The sequence below is a fragment of the Lithobates pipiens genome, unplaced genomic scaffold (assembly GCF_037356315.1).
Source record: "Lithobates pipiens isolate NorthernLeopardFrog02 unplaced genomic scaffold, aLitPip1_a1.2 Scaffold_8, whole genome shotgun sequence".
NCBI classification, from domain to species: domain Eukaryota; kingdom Metazoa; phylum Chordata; class Amphibia; order Anura; family Ranidae; genus Lithobates; species Lithobates pipiens.
In genome coordinates this window covers 10,689,695-10,710,457 of record NW_027507903.1, presented here as the reverse complement: position 1 = coordinate 10,710,457, position 20,763 = coordinate 10,689,695, and the positions used below count along the sequence as shown (strand labels likewise).

The window sequence follows — 20,763 nt, the reverse complement described above, 5'->3', positions numbered from 1 at the left end:
AGAGCACTTGGCATTTTCATGGCTTAGGATGCTATAACAAGCCAGTAAAAAAACCAAGCATTGATTTTAATGGCAAAAAGGAATCACAAAAAAACAAAAACATAAAAAAATAAAATAAAATAGAAAAGCTGTGTTAAGAAGGATATATTATTTAAAAGCTAAATTAACCTTTAAAAAGCATAAGTTTACCTTTTAGCAAAAAAATAAAAAAAAATGAAAAAAAAAATAATAAATGCAAAATTATTTATAAATTGCAGGTAAAAAAATAAAAATAAAAAAAAAATAAAATAAAAAATATTTAAAAAAAAAAAGTGGATTTATTATTATAATTTTTTTTCACTGCAAGGCATTGCACCCGTGAACAGATATGGGGTGGGGATGCAATGGCTGTATCCTGCAGACACTCAGTAAGAATAGTTTTTCCTTTCAATGAGGCCTATTCAAAACAAATGGGTTGTGGTTATGACAGCCCACCGACACATACAAGAGGGTATCCTGACACACGTTTTACCCCAGTGTAGTGTAATGCAGACAGAATTAACCTATTTCTTACCAGTAACTTAAACCCCCCTTCCTGCCCAGACCAAATTTTCAGCTGTCACATTTTGAATGACAATTGTGAGGTCATACAACACTGTACCCAAATTAAATTTTTATAATTTTTTTCACACAAATGGAGCTTTCTTTTGGTGGTATTTTATCACTGTTTTTTTTTTTAAAGTGTAAGTTTGTTATAAAATTTTGAAAGTAGGTAATTTTTCTCCTTCATTGATGTGAGCTGATGAGGCTGCACTGATAGGCCCTGGTAGGCTGCACTGATGAGATGGCAATGATGGGTGGCACTAATGGGCACTGATAGGTGGCACTGGTGGGCACAGATGAGGCAGCTGCGGGTCTGTGTGGGGGACCGATGTTCTTCTGACAGAAGCCAGTGATCAGCTTTTTTTTCCCCTCACGCCGTCAGCATGGGGGAAAAAAAATTAAATAATATTACCGATCTTCTGTTTAGATCAGGTGATCAGCTGTCATTGGCTGACAGCTGATTACATGGTAAGGGGCCGGGATCGGCCCCCTAACTCCAATCTGTGATCAGCAGAGTCTCAAACTCTGATCATAGAGTGCGCCCCACAGGGGGCACGCAGGCAGCTCATGCACGGGAGGATGTCATATGACGTCTTCCTGGCAATTAAGGCCCGTGCTGCAGCCGTCATTTGGCTATAGCATGGGCAGGAGGTGGTCAGAGTGGTTGGAAATCCTCACAAATCCCCAGTGAAATGACTGGTGATGCACAGAGATGAAGCAAATGCCCCTACATAAGTTGTACCTGGTTTATCTGCAGCACACTCTTCTCCACAGCCGCTCAAAGATCAGAATTTATACAGCATTTCTGATCTCCAGGAGGCAGGGGTCTGATGTCACACACTGCACAGAGCTGAGTGTAATCTCAGACCCGAGTTGAGGGAATGGATGGATGGATCCCCTTCTCCACAGTCTCATAGGAAAACTTGCGGAGTTAAGGCTGTCAATCACTTGCCGTGTCCTGGAGCACTGGGGGGGGGGGGGGGCAGAATCCCAGGGTTGTCTGCTGTCAGACTTTGTTAATTTTTCATTTCAAAGGTTTACAACCACTTTAAGGCCCCCATTCACATGCAGTGATTACTTGTGTGCCCAGATTAGGGCTGCCTCTTGCCGGCACGAGGGATACACAAGTGTTCTGTGCATGCCTGTGCTGGCAGTCCCATAAATGCGTGTTGGGATGCATAGCGGTACGGACACAGCTATAGTGTCCCAATGGATTTTATTTACTAAAGCTGGAGAGTGCAAAATCAGTCTCACTTCTGCAGAGAAACCAATCAGCTTTTAACCTCAGCTTGTTCAATTAAACTTTGGCAATAAAACCTGGAAGCTGATTGGTTTCTATGCAGAGGTGAGACTGATTTTGCACTCTCCAGCTTTAGTTAAAAAAAACAAAAAAAAAAGCCACACACACACCACACACACACACAGACCAACATACGACATCCATGTGGGTGTGGGGTCGTGGACACCGCACAGAAGCAGTAGCTGTGTCCATGCAGCCACATGTCCCAATAGAAAACTGTAGGGCTGCCAGCATGGGGATGCACAGAACACCCCATGCATCCCCACGCCGGCAAAACACAGCTCTGCACGAGGCACACAAGTCATTGCTCTGTGTGAAAGGAGCACTAAAGTGGTTGTAAACCTCCGAGGTTGAAAAATGAACAAAGCATGTCCCTTCCATAGTGTATACTTACCTCTGTTCAAAGCACTAGGATTCCGCCCCCTTCCCCAACAGCACACAGCAAGTGTTCGATTGTCTCAGCGGTCCCAGTTTCCCCATGAGACTTTGCATCCATTCCCTCCACTCAGGTCCCTTGGGAGGACGCAATTTGGCATGTTTGCCCTGGGCTCTAGATGACCTTGTCTGGCGTTGCCCTCTATCATGTGTTTACCTTAAACACTTAAAATTTTGTTTATACTGCACTCCACTGGGGTAAAAGGCGTTTAAGGATACCCACCAATCAGGGCTGGGACAAGCATTACAAGGAGATTAGAGGGGTGGGGATTTGTGTTGACAGGGGGAATTTGGGTTGGCGGCAGGAGGTAAGAATTGTTCTAGATGGGGAAATTTGGGGAGGTGTGCTAGGAGTGGGGATTTGTGGTGAGAGGGGAGATGCTGGAAAAGGATTTATGCTAGGCTGGGGGATTTGTGCTAGAAAAAGTAATATGATGGGGGGGGGGGGGAAGAATTTGTGCTAAGAGGGGGCATTTTTGGGGGGTGATTTTTACTGATAGGGATGACTGGGGGGCGTTTGTGCTAGGATGGGGAAATTTGTGTGGGGGGTGGGGGGGGGGGGGCTGAGGACGACAATTTGGCATGTTCGCTCTGGGCTCTAGATGACCTTGTCCAGCATTGCCCTCTACCATGTTTTTAGGCAAACCACTTTAATTTTGTGGCGAGATGGGGGGGGGGGGAACTAGGAAGGGAGATTTGTGCTAGAAAGGGTAATATTATTGGGGGGCATTTGTGATAGGATGGGGAAATGGGGGGGGGGGATTGTGCTGGGAGCATATGTAAAATAAGAGCTATATATGCAGATTAGCACTTTGCCATGTTCGCCCTGGGCTCTAGAAGAACTTGCCCGGCATTGCCCTTCTATCGTGTGTTTTGGTGAACCTCGATTACCGCAAGCCATTTGTTTTGAAAGGGCCACAATGAAAGAAAAAAACGATTCTGCAGTATTTTTTCACCACAGCCTGCATCATGTATTGTGGTGGACTGTAGTGCAGATGCCTTACATATGTTGGACCACATGGAAAAACGGCCTTCCCTCTAGGCATACATGGATTCCAACACCCATGGGACCAAAACAAACAAAATGAACGTATTTTTCCCCGATACTTCTCTTCAGTCCCATTTTCGGCACTGTCCCATATGTATTAAAAATGCAATATGTCAAAAAAAAAAAAAAAAAAAAAAAAACATAAACAAAACAAAAATTTTCTCTGTAGTGCTACTCAACCCATGTCAACCATCCTCGTTAAAAACAAAAATATAACAAGAGAAAGCTGAGAGGAGCAAATGCCATTTATTGTGGTCAACAAAATCTTCTATTATTATTATTATTATTATTATTCAGGATTTATATAGCGCCAACAGTTTGCGCAGCGCTTTACAATATGAGGGCAGACAATACACTTACAATACAAATCAATACAGGAGGGATCAGAGGGCCCTGCTCGTTAGAGCTTACAATCTAGAAGGGAGGGTCAAGTTGAAACAAAAGGTAATAACTGTGGGAGGTGAGCTGATGGAGAAAATGAAAATACAGTTAGGTGTGGGTGGGGTAGGCTTCTCTGAAGAGAAGGGTTTTCAGGGATCGTCTAAAAGCTAATAAAGTAGGAGATAAGCGGACAGATTGGGGTAGGGCATTCCATAGGATTGGGGAGGCTTTGGAAAAGTCCTGGAGGCGATGATGAGGGAGCTAGAGAGCAGGAGGTCTTGAGAGCAGGGCCGCTGATAAGCCAGTACAATTGGCCCTGTTGTACCGGGCCCCGCCAGCAGGGGGGGCCCGGGCAATCTGAGCAGAGAATGATAGAAAAAAAATATATATATTTCTCCAGCCAGCACGAGATGAGTCTGACCACCGGAGAGGTGAGGAGGGGCAGGCACCACTCAGAGGCTGGAGAGGAGGAGGAGAACACTTTCCAGACAGTAAGTAAACTGAAAGCAGGGGTTGCCTTCAGTTTAACAGCACCGACGGCAGGTAGCCTGCATGTGTGACTTGCTCACATTCCACTCACATCTCTGCTCATGTCCCTTGTGTCAGTGAGGAGAACAGCACCATGGAAGCCTCTCCTACACTGCTATCTACAGATTTCTGCCTCCCAGCAGGATGTCAAACCAATTGGTCTGCTGCTCTGTCATTCAGAGCTGCACCGCCTCCTCCTGACCTCCAGACTGTGCAGGAAATACAATGTGCAGCCTGGAGATTTAAATGTCTGCTGAAGCAAGAGTGATAAGAGCCAGTGGTCTCACTTGTTACAGCTGTACACTCAACCCTGTTTACCATCAATGGTGTACTGTGATGGAACATGTGAGCAGAGGGGTGCACTGAGGGAAAACGTGTGTAGCGATGACACATATGTACATAAGGAGAAAGCAATGGAACATGTGTACAGTGATAGAACATGTGTGCAGAGGTGTACAGTGATAGAACATGTGTGCAGAGGTGTACAGTGACAGCACATGTGTGAAGAGGTGTACAGTGATAGAACATGTGTGCAGAGGTGTACAGTGATAGAACATGTGTGAAGAGGTGTACAGTGACAGCACATGTGTGAAGAGGTGTACAGTGATAGAACATGTGTGAAGAGGTGTACAGTGACAGCACATGTGTGAAGAGGTGTACAGTGATAGAACATGTGTGAAGAGGTGTACAGTGATAGAACATGTGTGCAGAGGTGTACAGTGACAGCACATGTGTGAAGAGGTGTACAGTGACAGCACATGTATGAAGAGGTGTACAGTGACAGCACATGTGTGCAGAGGTGTACAGTGACAGCACATGTGTGCAGAGGTGTACAGTGACAGCACATGTGTGCAGAGGTGTACAGTGACAGCACATGTATGAAGAGGTGTACAGTGACAGCACATGTATGAAGAGGTGTACAGTGACAGCACATGTGTGAAGAGGTGTACAGTGACAGCACATGTGTGAAGAGGTGTACAGTGATAGAACATGTGTGAAGAGGTGTACAGTGACAGCACATGTGTGAAGAGGTGTACAGTGATAGAACATGTGTGAAGAGGTGTACAGTGATAGAACATGTGTGCAGAGGTGTACAGTGACAGCACATGTGTGAAGAGGTGTACAGTGACAGCACATGTGTGAAGAGGTGTACAGTGACAGCACATGTGTGCAGAGGTGTACAGTGACAGCACATGTGTGCAGAGGTGTACAGTGCCAGCACATGTGTGCAGAGGTGTACAGTGACAGCACATGTGTGAAGAGGTGTACAGTGACAGCACATGTATGAAGAGGTGTACAGTGACAGCACATGTATGAAGAGGTGTACAGTGACAGCACATGTGTGAAGAGGTGTACAGTGATAGAACATGTGTGCAGAGGTGTACAGTGACAGCACATGTGTGCAGAGGTGTACAGTGACAGCACATGTGTGCAGAGGTGTACAGTGATAGAACATGTGTGAAGAGGTGTACAGTGACAGCACATGTGTGAAGAGGTGTACAGTGACAGCACATGTGTGAAGAGGTGTACAGTGACAGCACATGTGTGCAGAGGTGTACAGTGATAGAACGTGTGAAGAGGTGTACAGTGACAGCACATGTGTGAAGAGGTGTACAGTGACAGCACATGTGTGAAGAGGTGTACAGTGACAGCACATGTGTGAAGAGGTGTACAGTGACAGAACATGTGTGCAGAGGTGTACAGTGATAGAACATGTGTGCAGAGGTGTACAGTGATAGAACATGTGTGCAGAGGTGTACAGTGACAGCACATGTGTGAAGAGGTGTACAGTGACAGCACATGTGTGAAGAGGTGTACAGTGACAGCACATGTGTGAAGAGGTGTACAGTGATAGCACATGTGTGAAGAGGTGTACAGTGACAGCACATGTGTGAAGAGGTGTACAGTGACAGCACATGTGTGAAGAGGTGTACAGTGACAGCACATGTGTGAAGAGGTGTACAGTGACAGCACATGTGTGAAGAGGTGTACAGTGACAGCACATGTGTGAAGAGGTGTACAGTGACAGCACATGTGTGAAGAGGTGTACAGTGACAGCACATGTGTGAAGAGGTGTACAGTGACAGCACATGTGTGAAGAGGTGTACAGTGACAGCACATGTGTGAAGAGGTGTACAGTGACAGCACATGTGTGAAGAGGTGTACAGTGACAGCACATGTGTGAAGAGGTGTACAGTGACAGCACATGTGTGAAGAGGTGTACAGTGACAGCACATGTGTGAAGAGGTGTACAGTGACAGCACATGTGTGAAGAGGTGTACAGTGACAGCACATGTGTGAAGAGGTGTACAGTGACAGCACATGTGTGAAGAGGTGTACAGTGACAGCACATGTGTGAAGAGGTGTACAGTGACAGCACATGTGTGAAGAGGTGTACAGTGACAGCACATGTGTGAAGAGGTGTACAGTGACAGCACATGTGTGAAGAGGTGTACAGTGACAGCACATGTATGAGGTGTACAGTGACAGCACATGTGTGAAGAGGTGTACTGTACTTCATATAATGGGGGCCCCCTGTGTGTCCTGAGAACAGTGTACTCATAATGGGCGACCCCCTGTCATGTCATGTGGATGGGGGAGATTTAAAGCGGGAGTCCGCCGGGACTCCGCATTTATTTATTTTTTTTAAAAGCCAGCAGCTACAAATACTGCAGCTGCTGACTTTTAAAATAGTGACACTTACCTGTCCAGCGCGCCCGCGATGTCGGCAACCGAAGCCGATCTCTCGATCGTCTCTCGGGTGCTGCCGCCGCCATCTTGGGTATGGGAATCAGGAAGTGGAGCCTTTCGGCTTCACTTCCCGGTTCCCTATTGCGCATGCGCGAGTCGCGCTGCGCAATGAAGATGGTCCCGCTGCCTCTGGGGTCTGTGTGTTTCCCAGCAGGCAACGGGGGACTTTCGGAAAGGGGCGTAATCTACGCCCCTTTCCGCAGAGAGCTATCCCGGAAGTGGGTGCAGATACCTGTACTGTACAGGTACCTGCACCCCCCTCCCCCCTGAAAGGTGCCAATTGTGGCGCCGGAGGGGGGGGGTTCCAATGAGCGGAAGGTCCACTTTAGGGTGGACCTCCGCTTTAACTCTTTATATTGAGAGACCCCTGTGTGTCTTAAAGCGGGAGTCCACCGGGACTCCGCGTTTTTTTTTTTTTTTTTTTTTAAAAGCCAGCAGCTACAAATACTGCAGCTGCTGACTTTTAAATAGTGACACTTACCTGTCCAGCGCGCCCGCGATGTCGGCACCCGAAGCCGATCGCTCGCTCGGCTGCCGGGTCCCGCCGCCATCTTGGGTATGGGAATCAGGAAATGGAGCCTTTCGGCTTCATTTCCCGGTTCCCTACTGCGCATGCGCGAGCCGCGCGGCGCAATCCGGACGGTCCCCGCTGCCTCTGGGAGCTGTGTGTTTCCCAGCAGGCAGCGCGGCACTTGCTGAAGGGGGCGGGCGCTTGCGGAACGGGGCGTAACGTACGCCCCGTTCCACAGAGAGCTAGCCCGGAAGTGGGTGCAGTTACCTGGATTATCCAGGTAACTGCACCCCCCTCCCCCCTGAAAGGTGCCGATTGTGGCGCCGGAGGGGGGGGGATTCCGATGAGCGCAGGTCCATTTTAGGGTGGACCTCCGCTTTAACTCACTGGGAAGCAGCCAGGGTTGGGGCTGAAGGAGGGACCAGGGGCAGGACCAGGGGTGGGGCTGAAGGAGGGACCAGGGGTGGGGCTGAAGGAGGGACCAGTGATGGGGCTGAAGGGGGCCCCGTCAGGTGGGCTGTAGGGGGCCCAATGATTTCTATCAGCGGCCCTGCTTGAGAGGAACGAAGAGGACGAGTAGGTTGGTATTTTCTATCCTACAGCTGTAACTAATGAGGCTCAACCTTTCCCTGAGCGGTGAGCAGATCTCCGACCAGGATGCAGCGGGTTATTCTCTACATCAAACCACCTCTTATCATCCCGGGTTCCAGAATCGACCACAAAGAAATTAACGCCGTCAAGTCGCTGTAAAGCTTTTTTTTTTTTTTTTTTTTTTTTTTTTTAACTAAGCCAAAAATTGTCATCCATTTAAATCTGAAAAATTCAGACTGTGAAACGAGGATTTTACAGGAGTATCCTGAGGAGACTCGTGAATATGACAGTAACATCGGCCCTCATCGCTTCCCAGAGATATAAAGCTTTTATCAAAATACAGAAGAAGAATATGACCCCGGTTAGCTGTAGAATGGAAAACAGAAAAAAAAAAAAAGGGTACTTACAGAGACTAAGGCTTCGGTGACACTGGTGAGGACGGACGGGCGTAATGAATGGATGAGGATTTTGTGCTCTGTGACGGCAAAGACCAGCAGAGTCACTGCATTCTCGGGGCCCAGATTCTGCAGCAGTGTAGAAAATTTCCCTCCACTGTTTGGAAGATAAAGTTTTACATAAGCAAAAAATAAAAAGTATACACCTCTTGAAATGCAGAAATTGTAGGACAATTCTCAGTCAAAATTTCAGAAATTGAATTATGAATATTTTATGTAAGTGAAAAACACCACTCTCCTGACCAGCCAAGGTGACATAAAAGTAAAGAATGGCTTCAGCCTACAGGTCTCCGCCAGAAGACACTCCGCCCCTACGTGTTTCGTCACGCCCTCCAGGGCTTAGTCATAGCTTCTAGGACTATAAACTCAAATGTTGAATATTGGCATGGTTCCGATATTAGTCCCCTGTGTACAGCAGCCTGCCTGATAGAAACCGGGTTCTGTCGAAGGGGCATGACCGGAAAAGATCTGCCGATCAGCATCCGATCAGCGCTCTCAGCCAATAGCGGAGAGCGCTGATGGTGTGTTCAGGTGAAGGGGGAGCTCAGCATTGAGATCACTGTACTAACATCAAAACGAATAGTGTGTACCTGGCTTAAGCCTCGGTGGGTGGAGCGAAACACGTCATGGGGTGTGGGTTATTGATGGAGACATGGAGGCTGAAGCCGTTCTTTACCTTTATGTCACATTGGCCTCTTCGGGAGAGCACCATTCTCCTTCACTGTACACACTGCTCCAGATGAGCGCATGAGCACACCTGCACCCCTTCATTCCTGTGAATCACGGGAGTAGTGCCCCCGGCTTCGATTGGCACTCTAAGCTTATTTTTGAGGTCTCTATGAATATTTTATGTACCATTTAAATGTAGCTACATTGCTAGTCCATATAGGTGCCAGGGTGGGGGGGGGGGCAACAGTTGGCCACACCACTCTACGGGCTCAATCTTATGTGCGTCACAGCCATTGCCACTCCCCTGCAAAGTGATCCATTTTCAGAGGGTGGTTGGAAGATGATAGAGCAGCTCTTCAGCTCCTGTTTAAACCCTAACTTTAATGGGTCTCGTTCGGTGGTGGTAAAGCAAAACGCTGCAGCCATGCCATGTGTGCAGCCCTAAGCGGCTCAAGATTGGAAGAAGATTGGAAAAACGTTGTCTAGTCTGATGAGTCTGGATTTCAGTTGTGACATACAGATGGTATGGTCAGAATTTGGCATAAAACATAAAAGAATGGATCCATCCAGCCTTATATCACAGGTTTCAGGCTGGTGGTGGTGGGGGTGTAATGGTGTGGGCGGGATATTTTCTTGGCACACTTTGGGTCCCTTAATATCATTGGAGCATGGTTTAAGCACCACGGCCTACCTGAGTATTGTTGCTGACCATGTCCATCCCTTTATGACTACAGTGTCCCCATCTTCTGATGGCTCCTTCCAGCAGGATAATGCCCCATGTCACAAAGCTCCAATCATCTCACCACTGGACAATGAGGTCCCTGTACTCCAATGGCATCCAGTCACCGGACATTGCATAGATCGCTGCATAAGATTCCAAAAATCTTACGAGGAAGTGGGAACGGATACCTGGTTTTGACAGGTATCCGCCGCCCCCCCCCAGAAGCAAATGTGACAGCGGAGGGAGCAAACAAGTGGAGCTTCCCCTTTTGGGTGGAGCTCTGCATTAAGACAGTTTTGAAGGCAAAAGGGGGTCCAATCCGGTACTAGCAAGGTAAAGTGGTGGGTGAGTGTATATGTGTAGTACATGGATTAATTTCCTTCACTTATCACTGTTCTTGTAATTTGATCATTTCAGCGCAAAACTTTTACTGTTTTTACATTCCAGGAAACAGCTAAAGGAAGACTTCACATATCAACGTACATATTGGCCAACACACCATGGACCTTCAAATAACATTCAAAAGTTTTACTCAAAGTGATCACATCACAGCGAAGAGTGCAGCATTTCAGGGCTTTGCAGGAATCCATGGTCGGGCATGTGAAAACCTTTGGACCTTATTTAAAGTGCCATGATGTGCCGACAAATAGTGGGAGGAGCTCAAAGTCTCTAACCTCCACCAGCACCGTGATGTCATCATGGATGAGGGGAAGAGGACTCCAGTGGCAACCTGTGAAGCTCTGGTGACTTCCATGCCCAAGAGGGTTAAGGCAGTGCTGGAAAATAATGGCGGCCACACAAAATATTGACACTTTGGGCCCAATTTGGACATTTTCACTTAGGGGTGTACTCACTTTTGTTGCCAGCGGTTTAGACATTAATGGCTGTGTGTTGAGTTATTTTGAAGGGACAGCAAATTTACACCGTTATACAAGCTGTACACTCACTACATTACATTGTAGACAAGTGTCATTTCTTCAGTGTTGTCACATGAAAAGATACATTTTTGTAAATCTTTTCTTCTATCTTTTCATGTGACAACACTGAAGAAATGACACTTGTCTACAATGTAAAGTAGTGAGTGAACAGCTTGTATAACAGTGTCAATTTGCCGTCCCCTCAAAATAAGTCAACACACAGCCATTAAAGCAGAGGTCCACCCTAAAAAGTGGACCTTCCGCTCATTGGAATCCCCCCCTTCCGGTGCCACATTTGGCACCTTTCAGGGGGGAGGGGGTGCAGGTACCTGTACAGTACAGGTATCTGCACCCACTTCCGGCGTAGATTCTGCAGAAGGTACGCCCCTTTCCGCAGAATCTACGCCCCTTTCCGAAGGTCCCCCTGCTGCCTGCTGGGAAACACACGGATCCCAGAGGCAGCGGGTCCATCCTTATTGCGCAGCGACTTGCGCATGCGCAGTAGGGAACCGGGAAATTAAGCCGAAAGGCTCCACTTCCTGATTCCCATACCCAAGATGGCGGCGGCAGCACCCGAGAGACGATCGAGAGATCGGCTTCGGGTGCCGACATCGCGGGCGCGCTGGACAGGTAAGTGTCACTATTTTAAAAGTCAGCAGCTGCAGTATTTGTAGCTGCTGGCTTTAAAAAAACAAAAACAAAAAAAAAAAACAGCGGACTCCAGCTTTAATGTCTAAACCGCTGGCAACAAAAGTGAGTACACCCCTTAGATTTTTGTAAATATTTTCTTCTAAGGGGTGCACTCACTTTTGTGAGATTCTGTAACAGGAAGCTAAAGGCCATCAAAATTGGACAATATAAGATTGGAAAAACTGTTGCCTGGTCAAAACTGCAGTGAATGATTGAGGAAGAATTAGAGATATATTGAGACCGGTGACCAAGGCAGCAAAGGTCAGTGCAGCTTACTGATTAATTATTCGTGATACACTGCTCTCCGTACTTTGTCTGTGAAGGTCATGGGACTTTGCCAGGAATGGCAAGCCAAAAAAAAAAAAAAAAAATAATTATTCAATCGCTAATTAATTTTCCCAGTAATTACATGTAAATGTTGCTGCAATTATGCCCAAGCAGAAAATACAATCTATACAAGCCACAAATCACTCGCTTTTTTTTTTTCCCTGGTGCACTAATGAACCTGAGCAAAAAAAAAATAAAAAATAATCTGAAACCAGTCACAGAGCTGGCAGTCGTTTCCCCCGTGATACACAGAAAAAGGAGAGAGAGACGTCGCACTGCGGGAGAAGAGGTTGCCAAAGTAACCAAAACCGTGTTTGCGCCGGCAGGCTTAGAAAACACGCCTGTCACATGACAGCACCCATCATGTTCAATTAGCTTTAGCTGTGCAGGGTTATGCAATGCTAATCCCGAGGAAGCTGGAATTACACTAGTCCACCTGTGTTGTCCCTGAGCCCAGCGGGACTCCCCATCCCCCCCCCCCCCCCAGGAACAAAGTGGTCCCAGTTTAAAGCCAAAAAAATAAATAAATAGATGTGTACTTGCCTCAGTGGAAGCGGTGAGGACACGGGCTGGCTGAGGATCAGGGTATCGTGCGGAGAAAGCTATTCGGAGAGACAGCAAATTGTGTTTACTCAGCAGAGCAAAAAAAAGGGGGGTTAGATATACACAAAAGATGAATCATACAAGCCGACACCCCCCCCCCCCCCAAATAAAGACCAGTTTATTTGTGCGGATCCTGTCACAGCATATCAAACATTACACCAAACAAACCGCACAGGTGTCCCCTCTGTGCTCCATCTTCAGCTAAGCTCTATAGCTAGAGGGGGAAACACCAGACACCAGCCGCTATGGACCAGCAAGATTTTACCCTGTGGCCTTTTTATTCCAAATAAATGTAAAGCTGGTCATATACTTACACTAGTGGTCCCAAACTGTGGCCCTGTGCTTGCTTTCATATGGCTCTTGGGGCACTATTCCTGCCACTGACACCAATGATGGGGCACTACTCCTGCCACTGACACCAATGATGGGGCACTATTCCTCCCACTGACACCAATGATGGGGGCACTATTCCTCCCACTGACACCAATGATGGGGGCACTATTCCTCCCACTGACACCAATGATGGGGGCACTATTCCTCCCACTGACACCAATGATGGGGGCACTATTCCTCCCACTGACACCAATGATGGGGGCACTATTCCTCCCACTGACACCAATGATGGGGCACTATTCCTCCCACTGACACCAATGATGGGGCACTATTCCTCCCACTGACACCAATGATGGGGCACTACTCCTCCCACTGATGCCAAACATTGGGCACTATTCCTCCCCCTAATACTAAAGATAAGGCATTGTTAAAGCGGAGGTCCGCCAATATATATATTTTTTTTAAAGTCAGCAGCTACAAATACTGCAGCTGCTGACTTTTAAAATAAGGACACTTACCTGTCCTGGGGTCCAGCGATATCAGCACCCAAAGCCGATCTATCCCTCGGGCAGTCGGGTGCAGCCGCCACCATCTTCAGTGAAGGAATCAGGAAGTGAAGCCTTGCGTCTTCACTTTCTGGTTCCCTACTGTGCATGCGCGACTCGTGCTTCACTATCCCACTGGTCCCTGCTGTCTTCTGGAACCTGTGCGCCTCCCAGAAGACAGCGGGGGGACGGGGAGGGAGAAGGCACTAGAAGTGGGGTAGATACCCATGGGTGGCTCGGGTATCTATGCCCGGAAGTTGGAGCAAAGTACCTGTATTAGACAGATATCTGCTCCCCCCTCCACCCTGAAAGGTACCAAAATGTGACACCGGAGAGGGGGGGACCGGAAAAGTGGAATTTCAATTTTTTTTTAGCTTTTACTCCCACTGGCCACAGTTCAGCCCCTCTAAGGTCTGAATGGCAGCAAACTAGCCCTTTGTTTCGAAATTTGTGAGACCCCTGCACTATACGAATTGAAGCTGGTCCCTGAGCCAAATGTCACCAGTTGGGTGGCTCTGTTTAAATTGTTACCATTGCAATTTAGTGTTAACCTGTGTTTGGAAAAAATAGAATTTTGTGCATCTAGGATCTGACTAGAAACTCTAAATATATGTAAATGTGTCTAAACCGGCATTAAAGAAGAATTCCAGGTATGGATTCTTTTTACATAGTTACATTGTTTCAGCTTGGACCAAAGCAGCTATGTAAATACCATACAGGTGGGATCCCCCACAAGGGTGTCAAACTCCATTTAATTGCAGCTGCATCAGCAGTATGGTAGCCCTCAAAGTAGTGTCAAGAGCGCGCCCCGTTCGGTCAAGAGCGCGCCCCGTTCGGTCAAGAGCGCGCCCCGTTCGGTCAAGAGCGCGCCCCGAACAGAGCGCAGGGTTCAAAAGTGCATTACGTACAGAGTGCACAGTTCAGGACTATGCAATGTACAGAGTGCAGAATTCAGGAGTGCGTTACGCACAGCGTGCAAAGTTCAGGAGTGCACTATTCACAGAGTGCAGAATTCAGGAGTGCGCTATGCACAGTGTGCAACCTCAACCCCACTGCCTCCAAAGCTTCCTCGTATCTCTCCCCTACCTTGTATCACTGTAGTACCTCCCTGTGTACAGGTGCCATACGAAGAATGCGTTGAATTTTCTCAGTCAATGCAAAGCGTTCTCCAATTGGATGAGGGGGTAAAGCAAGTGGTGATGTCACGCTCTCCACCTCAGATCCAATCAGAGAATGCTTTGCATTCATTGAGAACATACAACGCATTCTCTGAATGGTGCCTGTGCCGAGCCTCCTATGTTTACAATGCAGCCGCTCAGCGGAGGGCCCGGAAGCTGGTGGAGGGTTGGACTGAAATTCTTCTTTAAAGCAGTAACATCTAAATGTAGGAAAACGATCTGGGAAGCAAAAAATTTGTTTATACAGGTTGTTTAGCATACCTGTGTCCCTTTTAGATATACAAGTGACACGATTACTTCTTTTTGGAGAGAATAGCTAAAGTAGAACTATAGGCAACAGAATAAAGGGAGAGTTATAACCCCCTGTAAGTTTATTTTTGCCATTTTTGTCCCATTGAGAAGATTTACCTCAACTTCCTGTCCCATAGCCAAACAGGAAGAGGAAACCCCTGCAAATTAAGGGAATCTCTTAGGGGGCATCCCCGAGGTCATCAGAACTAGTATGCCCATTGGAATATTTCCTCTAGGATTTACCATTCTGGGGACAACCCAAAATTTGGTATTTTATTTTACTTTCACGTTTAATAATGGTAAAACAGGAAAAATAGAGAGGCTCAAGCTCCTTAAATGGGTGCACATACAGCAATAAAAACTGACCGGTGTTCTAACCCCTTTCTACTTGGTCCAAAGTATAAAAAAAAAAAAATAAATTGCCTTTAGTTATACTTTAAGCTCTATGTAAAAACAGAAGGAGAAGATACACCTTTATTTAAACTGGGCATGTATGTACACTTGTGTTATGCATATAATGTACCGTAGCTCATTACTTCTTAATTTGCCCCATCATGTCCAATTCAAAAAAAATTATTAAAATGATATTAATTTATTAGGACAAAACAGTGTTTGAAGGAGCGTTCAGAATATCATTTGAATATTCTACCGTGTTTCCCTGATAGTAAGACACCCCCGATTGTAAGACGTATCGGGAGTTTCAGAGGGGTCGGCTAATATAAGCCGTACCCCGAAAGTAAGACATATGTCTTACTTTTGGGGAAACACGGGGGTATTGCCGCCTCCAGTGGCGTACTAAGAGTGGGGCGGGGGGTGCGGGCCGCACCGGGTGCCACACCCTGGGGGGGGGGGGGGTGCCAGGCCAGCGCCCTCCCCCTCCGACTGAAGAGACAGCGCCGTTCTGATCAGTCTCGGGCAGCGGCTGTCACTCACAGCCGAGCAGAGTGAAGCCGCCTCCCCCTCCTCTTGTATGGCTACACAGTGCTGTCCATGAAGGAGAAGGAGGGGGAGGCGGCTTCGCTGAAGCCGCCTCCCCCTCCTCCTCCATACACAGCACTGTGTAGCCATACAAGAGGAGGGGGAGGTGGCTTCACTCTGCTCGGCTGTGAGTGACAGCCGCTGCCCGAGACTGATCAGAACGGCACGACGCAACCACAGAGAAGGGGATTATTGCGCCAGGTCCCGGATCATGCCGACAGGTGTCACTGGCTCTGTGTCCTCCCGGTACAGGTCAGTGCTGGTCATACAGAGAGAGACCAAGGAGGGGGGGGGGGAGGGGGAGGGGGGGTGTGAAGAGATTCTCTGCAGCTCTTATTATGTAACCGCAAGATGCATACAATACTGTTCAGGTTGTTAATAAATGTTAATTTTATGGTTAAAACAAAAAATTTGACAATTTTTTTCCAATATAAGACATACCCCGAAAGTAAGACATAGTGGGGCTTTTGGGGATAAAAAGAAAGTAAGACACTGTCTTACTTTCGGGGAAACACGGTAGTATACAGTATATCATGTGAGGCTTATTGCCATATCCTGTTCATACCACAATTTTTTTTTTTTTTTTAAAGAAGAATTCATAGACAGAAGTCTTTGCGTTCAGCCACCAGGTAAAAAGTTATTTACACTTTTAAGGAATATTTACCTGAACTAATATTCTTGGTCTTTGAGGAGAAGGAAATGGAACTTTATGCATAAAGTGGGAGATGTGTCTGGATGAAGGAGGGAAAATATAAAAATGATCAAGCAAGCATTAAACACATAACAAGTTGAAGATATTGTTAAAAAATAAAATAAATAAATAAAATAAAAATAAAACAACAACAACAACAACAACAACAACAAAACACACATAACTGGACTGTCCATTCCAGAATGCGGTCACGGATCCCAAGAATCTTACCACGGTGGATCGAAATCAGAACCCAGGAGTGGCCCATTTATTCCATATCACAAACAGCGATCAAACTACAGGACTTCACTTAAGATTCACCTTTTGAAGGTGAAGGAAGGGCCTGCATTCCTCTCCTGTGGAAGCAGAACACCCCATAACTTCCAACAACTGCGGTGCTCAAAAAAGTGACTGGCATCCTCTTAGAGAGGACGTAAACTCTCCCACTCTGATGCTTCTTTTCATTTAGTCCATTATAATAAGTCATTATCAGACTATAGACACTGTAATCCAGCCCAAATCGCATATTACTTACTGTTTAAAGAAACTTTAAAAATCTTGTTTCCAGGGGTAAGGCAGCGCCATCTTAAGTATCGTTTTCTGAGTCCATAGTGGAGTGCATTTCTGCCCTTACATTGAGCACTTCCTGTACTGTTAACCAAGCCTCCTTCTCAATCCATTTATATGGGAACCCTGCTCCCCTGTTCATAGCTTACTTGTTTATGTCATAGTGTTTACTTGTGCCGATTACCGTATTTATTGGTGTATAACACGCACCCCAAGTTTAGGAGGGAAATTTAAAGGGAAAAAAAAAAAAAATTACATTTAAATGCCCATCAATGCAGCCTTATCAGTGTAATTTGCAGCCTTGTCATTGCAGCCTGTGCATCGTTGTCCCTTCAGTGTTAGGTTTTATTTTTAAAAATGGCCGCCTTCGGCCGCAGGCCACCGAGAAGGGCCGAAGGCGACCAAAAAGCCGCCCAGAGCCCAGAAATCCCCTGATTTTAAGGGGAAAAAAGTGCGTGTTATACGCCGATAAATACAGTATCTAATGTTTGCCTGTGTCAGTCTTACCAGCTTCAGCTAATAAGACTGCAGTAATGCTGTCGGATGCCCAAGTTTACACTCCATGTGACGTCACATTGTGTGTAGGAGGAAGCTCTGAATGATTCAGCAGCCTCCTGGGATTTCAGTGTTGTGTGCCGTAGGAAGTCCTGATAATAGACAGACAAGTACACAGAGTGTGCTGTAAACCAGGGGAGATCTGGGCATGCTCAGTGATGTCATTCTAAAGAACAAAAAGGATTACAATACTAAGCAAATAAGGGGGATATCTACAAGCAGTGTTAGGGTTTTTATGCCGATTTACATGGGGCAAAGTTGTGGGGGAGAGTTTACAACCACTTTCATGGAAGATCTAACCTTGACGCTACACAACTAGAGGGAAGAATCAGGCTGACTTGGAAGCCCTGGCTACGCTTCTAAAACTATTGACCCCTACTTACAAGCTGTGCACCAAAATTCCCCTTTCCTGAACCCAAGGATCATCATATGATAGCTTGGTTACAAGCTACAACAAAATAGTTCCACCTGCACTGCCTGGTGTTACATAGTTAGTCAGGTTGAAAAAAAAAAAGACACAAGTCCATCTAGTTCAGGGGGGTCTCAAACTGGTGGCCCTCCAGCTGTTGTGAAACTACAAGTCCCATCATGCCTCTGCCTGTGGGAATCATGCTTGTAACTGCCAGCCTTGCAATACCTCATGGGAGTTGTAGTTTTGCAACAGCTGGAGGGCCACCAGTTTGAGACCCCTGAGTCTAGTTCAACCATTAAAAAAAAAAAAATATATATATATATATATATATAAAATCATACAATCCCATACCCACAGTCTATCCAGAGGAAGGCAAAAAAAAAAAAAAAAAAACCCAGAAAAGCAAGATCCAATTTGCTACAGCAGGATTTTCCCTTGATCAACTTTACCTATAAATGTCAGTACCCAGTTATATTATGTACATTTAGGAAATAATCCAGGCCTTTCTTAAAGCAATCTACTGAGCCGGCCAGAACCACCTCTGCAGGGAGTCTATTCCACATTTTCACAACTCTAACTGAAGAAACCTTTCCATATTTGGAGATGAATTCTCTTTTCCTCTAGATGTAAAGAGTGCCCCCTTGTCCTCAGTGGTGACCATAAAGTGAAAAACTCAACACCAAGTTCACTATATGGACCCCTTATATATTTGTACATTGTGATCAAATCCCCCCTTAATCTCCTCTTCTCCAGAACGAATAAATTCAGTTCCTCTAATCTTTCCTCATAGCTGAGCTCCTCCATGCCTCTTATCAGTTTGGTTGCCCTTCTCTGCACTTTCTCCAGTTCCCCGATATCCTTTTTGAGAACTAGAGCCCAAAACTGAACTGCATATTCCAGATGAGGTCTTACTAATGATTTGTACAGGGGGACAAAATGATATCTCTCTCTGGAGTCCATACCTCTCCTAATACAAGAAGGGACTTTGCTCGCTTTGGAAACTGCAGCTTGGCATTGCATGTTGTTATTGAGCTTATGATCTACTAAAACCCCCAGATCCTTCATCGATTCCCCCTAGTATGTATTTTGAACCACAATCTCAAGGGCTGTTCCTTCTTTCCCCTCCTGGTTTTACTCATGACCCCCCCAATAAAAGACCAGCTAACCCAGGGGCATCAAACTCTATTTCATTGTGGGCTGCATCAGAATTATGGTTGCCCTCAAAAAGAGCTGGTTGTGACATTAAATCTCTGATCAAAGAAATCACAGGCATAGATATTCCTCTGTCCCCGATTCACTTCCTGCTACCCATTCCTCCCATGCCAGTGAGCCAGTACAAGAAGAGTGTGCTGCCTCATTTGCTAAATGCAGCTAAGCGGCTGCTCCCTATTTTTTGGAAGCGTCCGCAGGTCCCAAGTAAGGAGGAGTGGCGCCGCAGGGTGTGTGACATCCGGGAGGCAGAGGGGTGGATTGCCACTTGCAGAAGGGCCCATGACCGCTTCACTGCGATTTGGCAGCCCTGGCTAGTGTATATATCGAACCCTGGACACATTTCATCCAGTTTGGATGTGGCCCTCCTGGAACTGGCGGAGCCATCCCTAAGGGGACGCCCCCAGGGCTTACAGATGGGGACCAGGCGCTGAGGAGACTCCAACACTCAATTTAACGTTTCATTAATCAGGGGCGAGGAGACAGGATGCTATTCTCTCTCTTCACTCACCCCCTTGATCATCCTACATGTATGGAGAGGTTGACGGGGCTCGGAGAGGAGGCGGAGTCGGAAGAGAGGCTTCAGGTATGCTCTAAACCACTTTTCTTTTCCCTTCTTTTTCTCACTTAACTACTTTCTAATACTTTATGACTTGAATAGTTATGGCTGCCTACGGGCAGATGGTTGATATGTTGAGTGCCAGGTGACGGGTGAGGAATGGAGGACTTGGGTGGCCCAACAAAAATTTGGCGACCTGACACCATGGGACAACCTGACTTGAACAGGGAAATGGCACTTTGGTGCCGCTATTATGCAGGACTGCCCCCCTTCCCCCAGCACGCGGTCGTCTAGGAAGCCGTCGGCCCCACGTGAGTTACCTTGAACGTTAAAGCTGACCAAGCGTATCACGCGTGAGAACCCCTTACAAGAGAACAGACCAGTCCTATACTGCACGAACTAGACTGCGGACTGGGATTACTCAGCCCAACAATCAGTTGACCTACCGTGCTGACCCGTCACCTGGTAAATACTCTCTTAATAACCTGATCAGTACGAAGTTAATTTATGACTGTTGACTATTCATGTTCTTGTTCCCACTACAAGTGAAAAACGAAAAAGGAACGACTGGAGTATTACGTATCAGCATTACCTGCAGCAAATGTTTATCCTCTCTGTTTATTTTCATTTTTTTTCATTCTTTTACTGTATATCAAGCTGTAATACCCTATCTCCTATAAATAAAGATTGTTTAAAAAAAAAAAAAAAAAGAGCTGGTTGTGTCTGTAAGACTAAATAAATATATCCAGGTCTCTTTTTTTTTTTTTCCCCCTCAGAGAATAGGTGCTTGAACTCAACCATACCCTGCCCATTACAAGAGTCATACTACCTAGGAAACACTCCAAGGTCACACAGTGAAATCCTATGGCATCATAGCTGTTATCTCAGGGCCTACCTACATCATGTTATACAAAGCTCTTATAGTACTCTGAATTG

At 46.4% G+C, this 20,763-nt stretch overlaps 1 protein-coding gene across 8 annotated transcripts in view; it reads right to left on the bottom strand.

Annotated features, from left to right (window-relative positions):
- LOC143961332 (C-myc promoter-binding protein-like) overlaps nt 1–20,763 on the bottom strand; it is a 250,429-nt gene that overhangs the window by 121,778 nt on the left and 107,888 nt on the right. For all 8 annotated transcript variants that reach the window (XM_077470594.1, XM_077470587.1, XM_077470588.1 and 5 more), the window contains exons 7-9: nt 16,499–16,565; nt 12,450–12,508; nt 8,535–8,679 (exon numbers count right to left, since the gene is read on the bottom strand). In XM_077470594.1, coding sequence (XP_077326720.1) covers nt 8,535–8,679; nt 12,450–12,508; nt 16,499–16,565 — 271 coding nt within the window. The remainder of the gene's footprint in view (nt 1–8,534; nt 8,680–12,449; nt 12,509–16,498; nt 16,566–20,763) is intronic.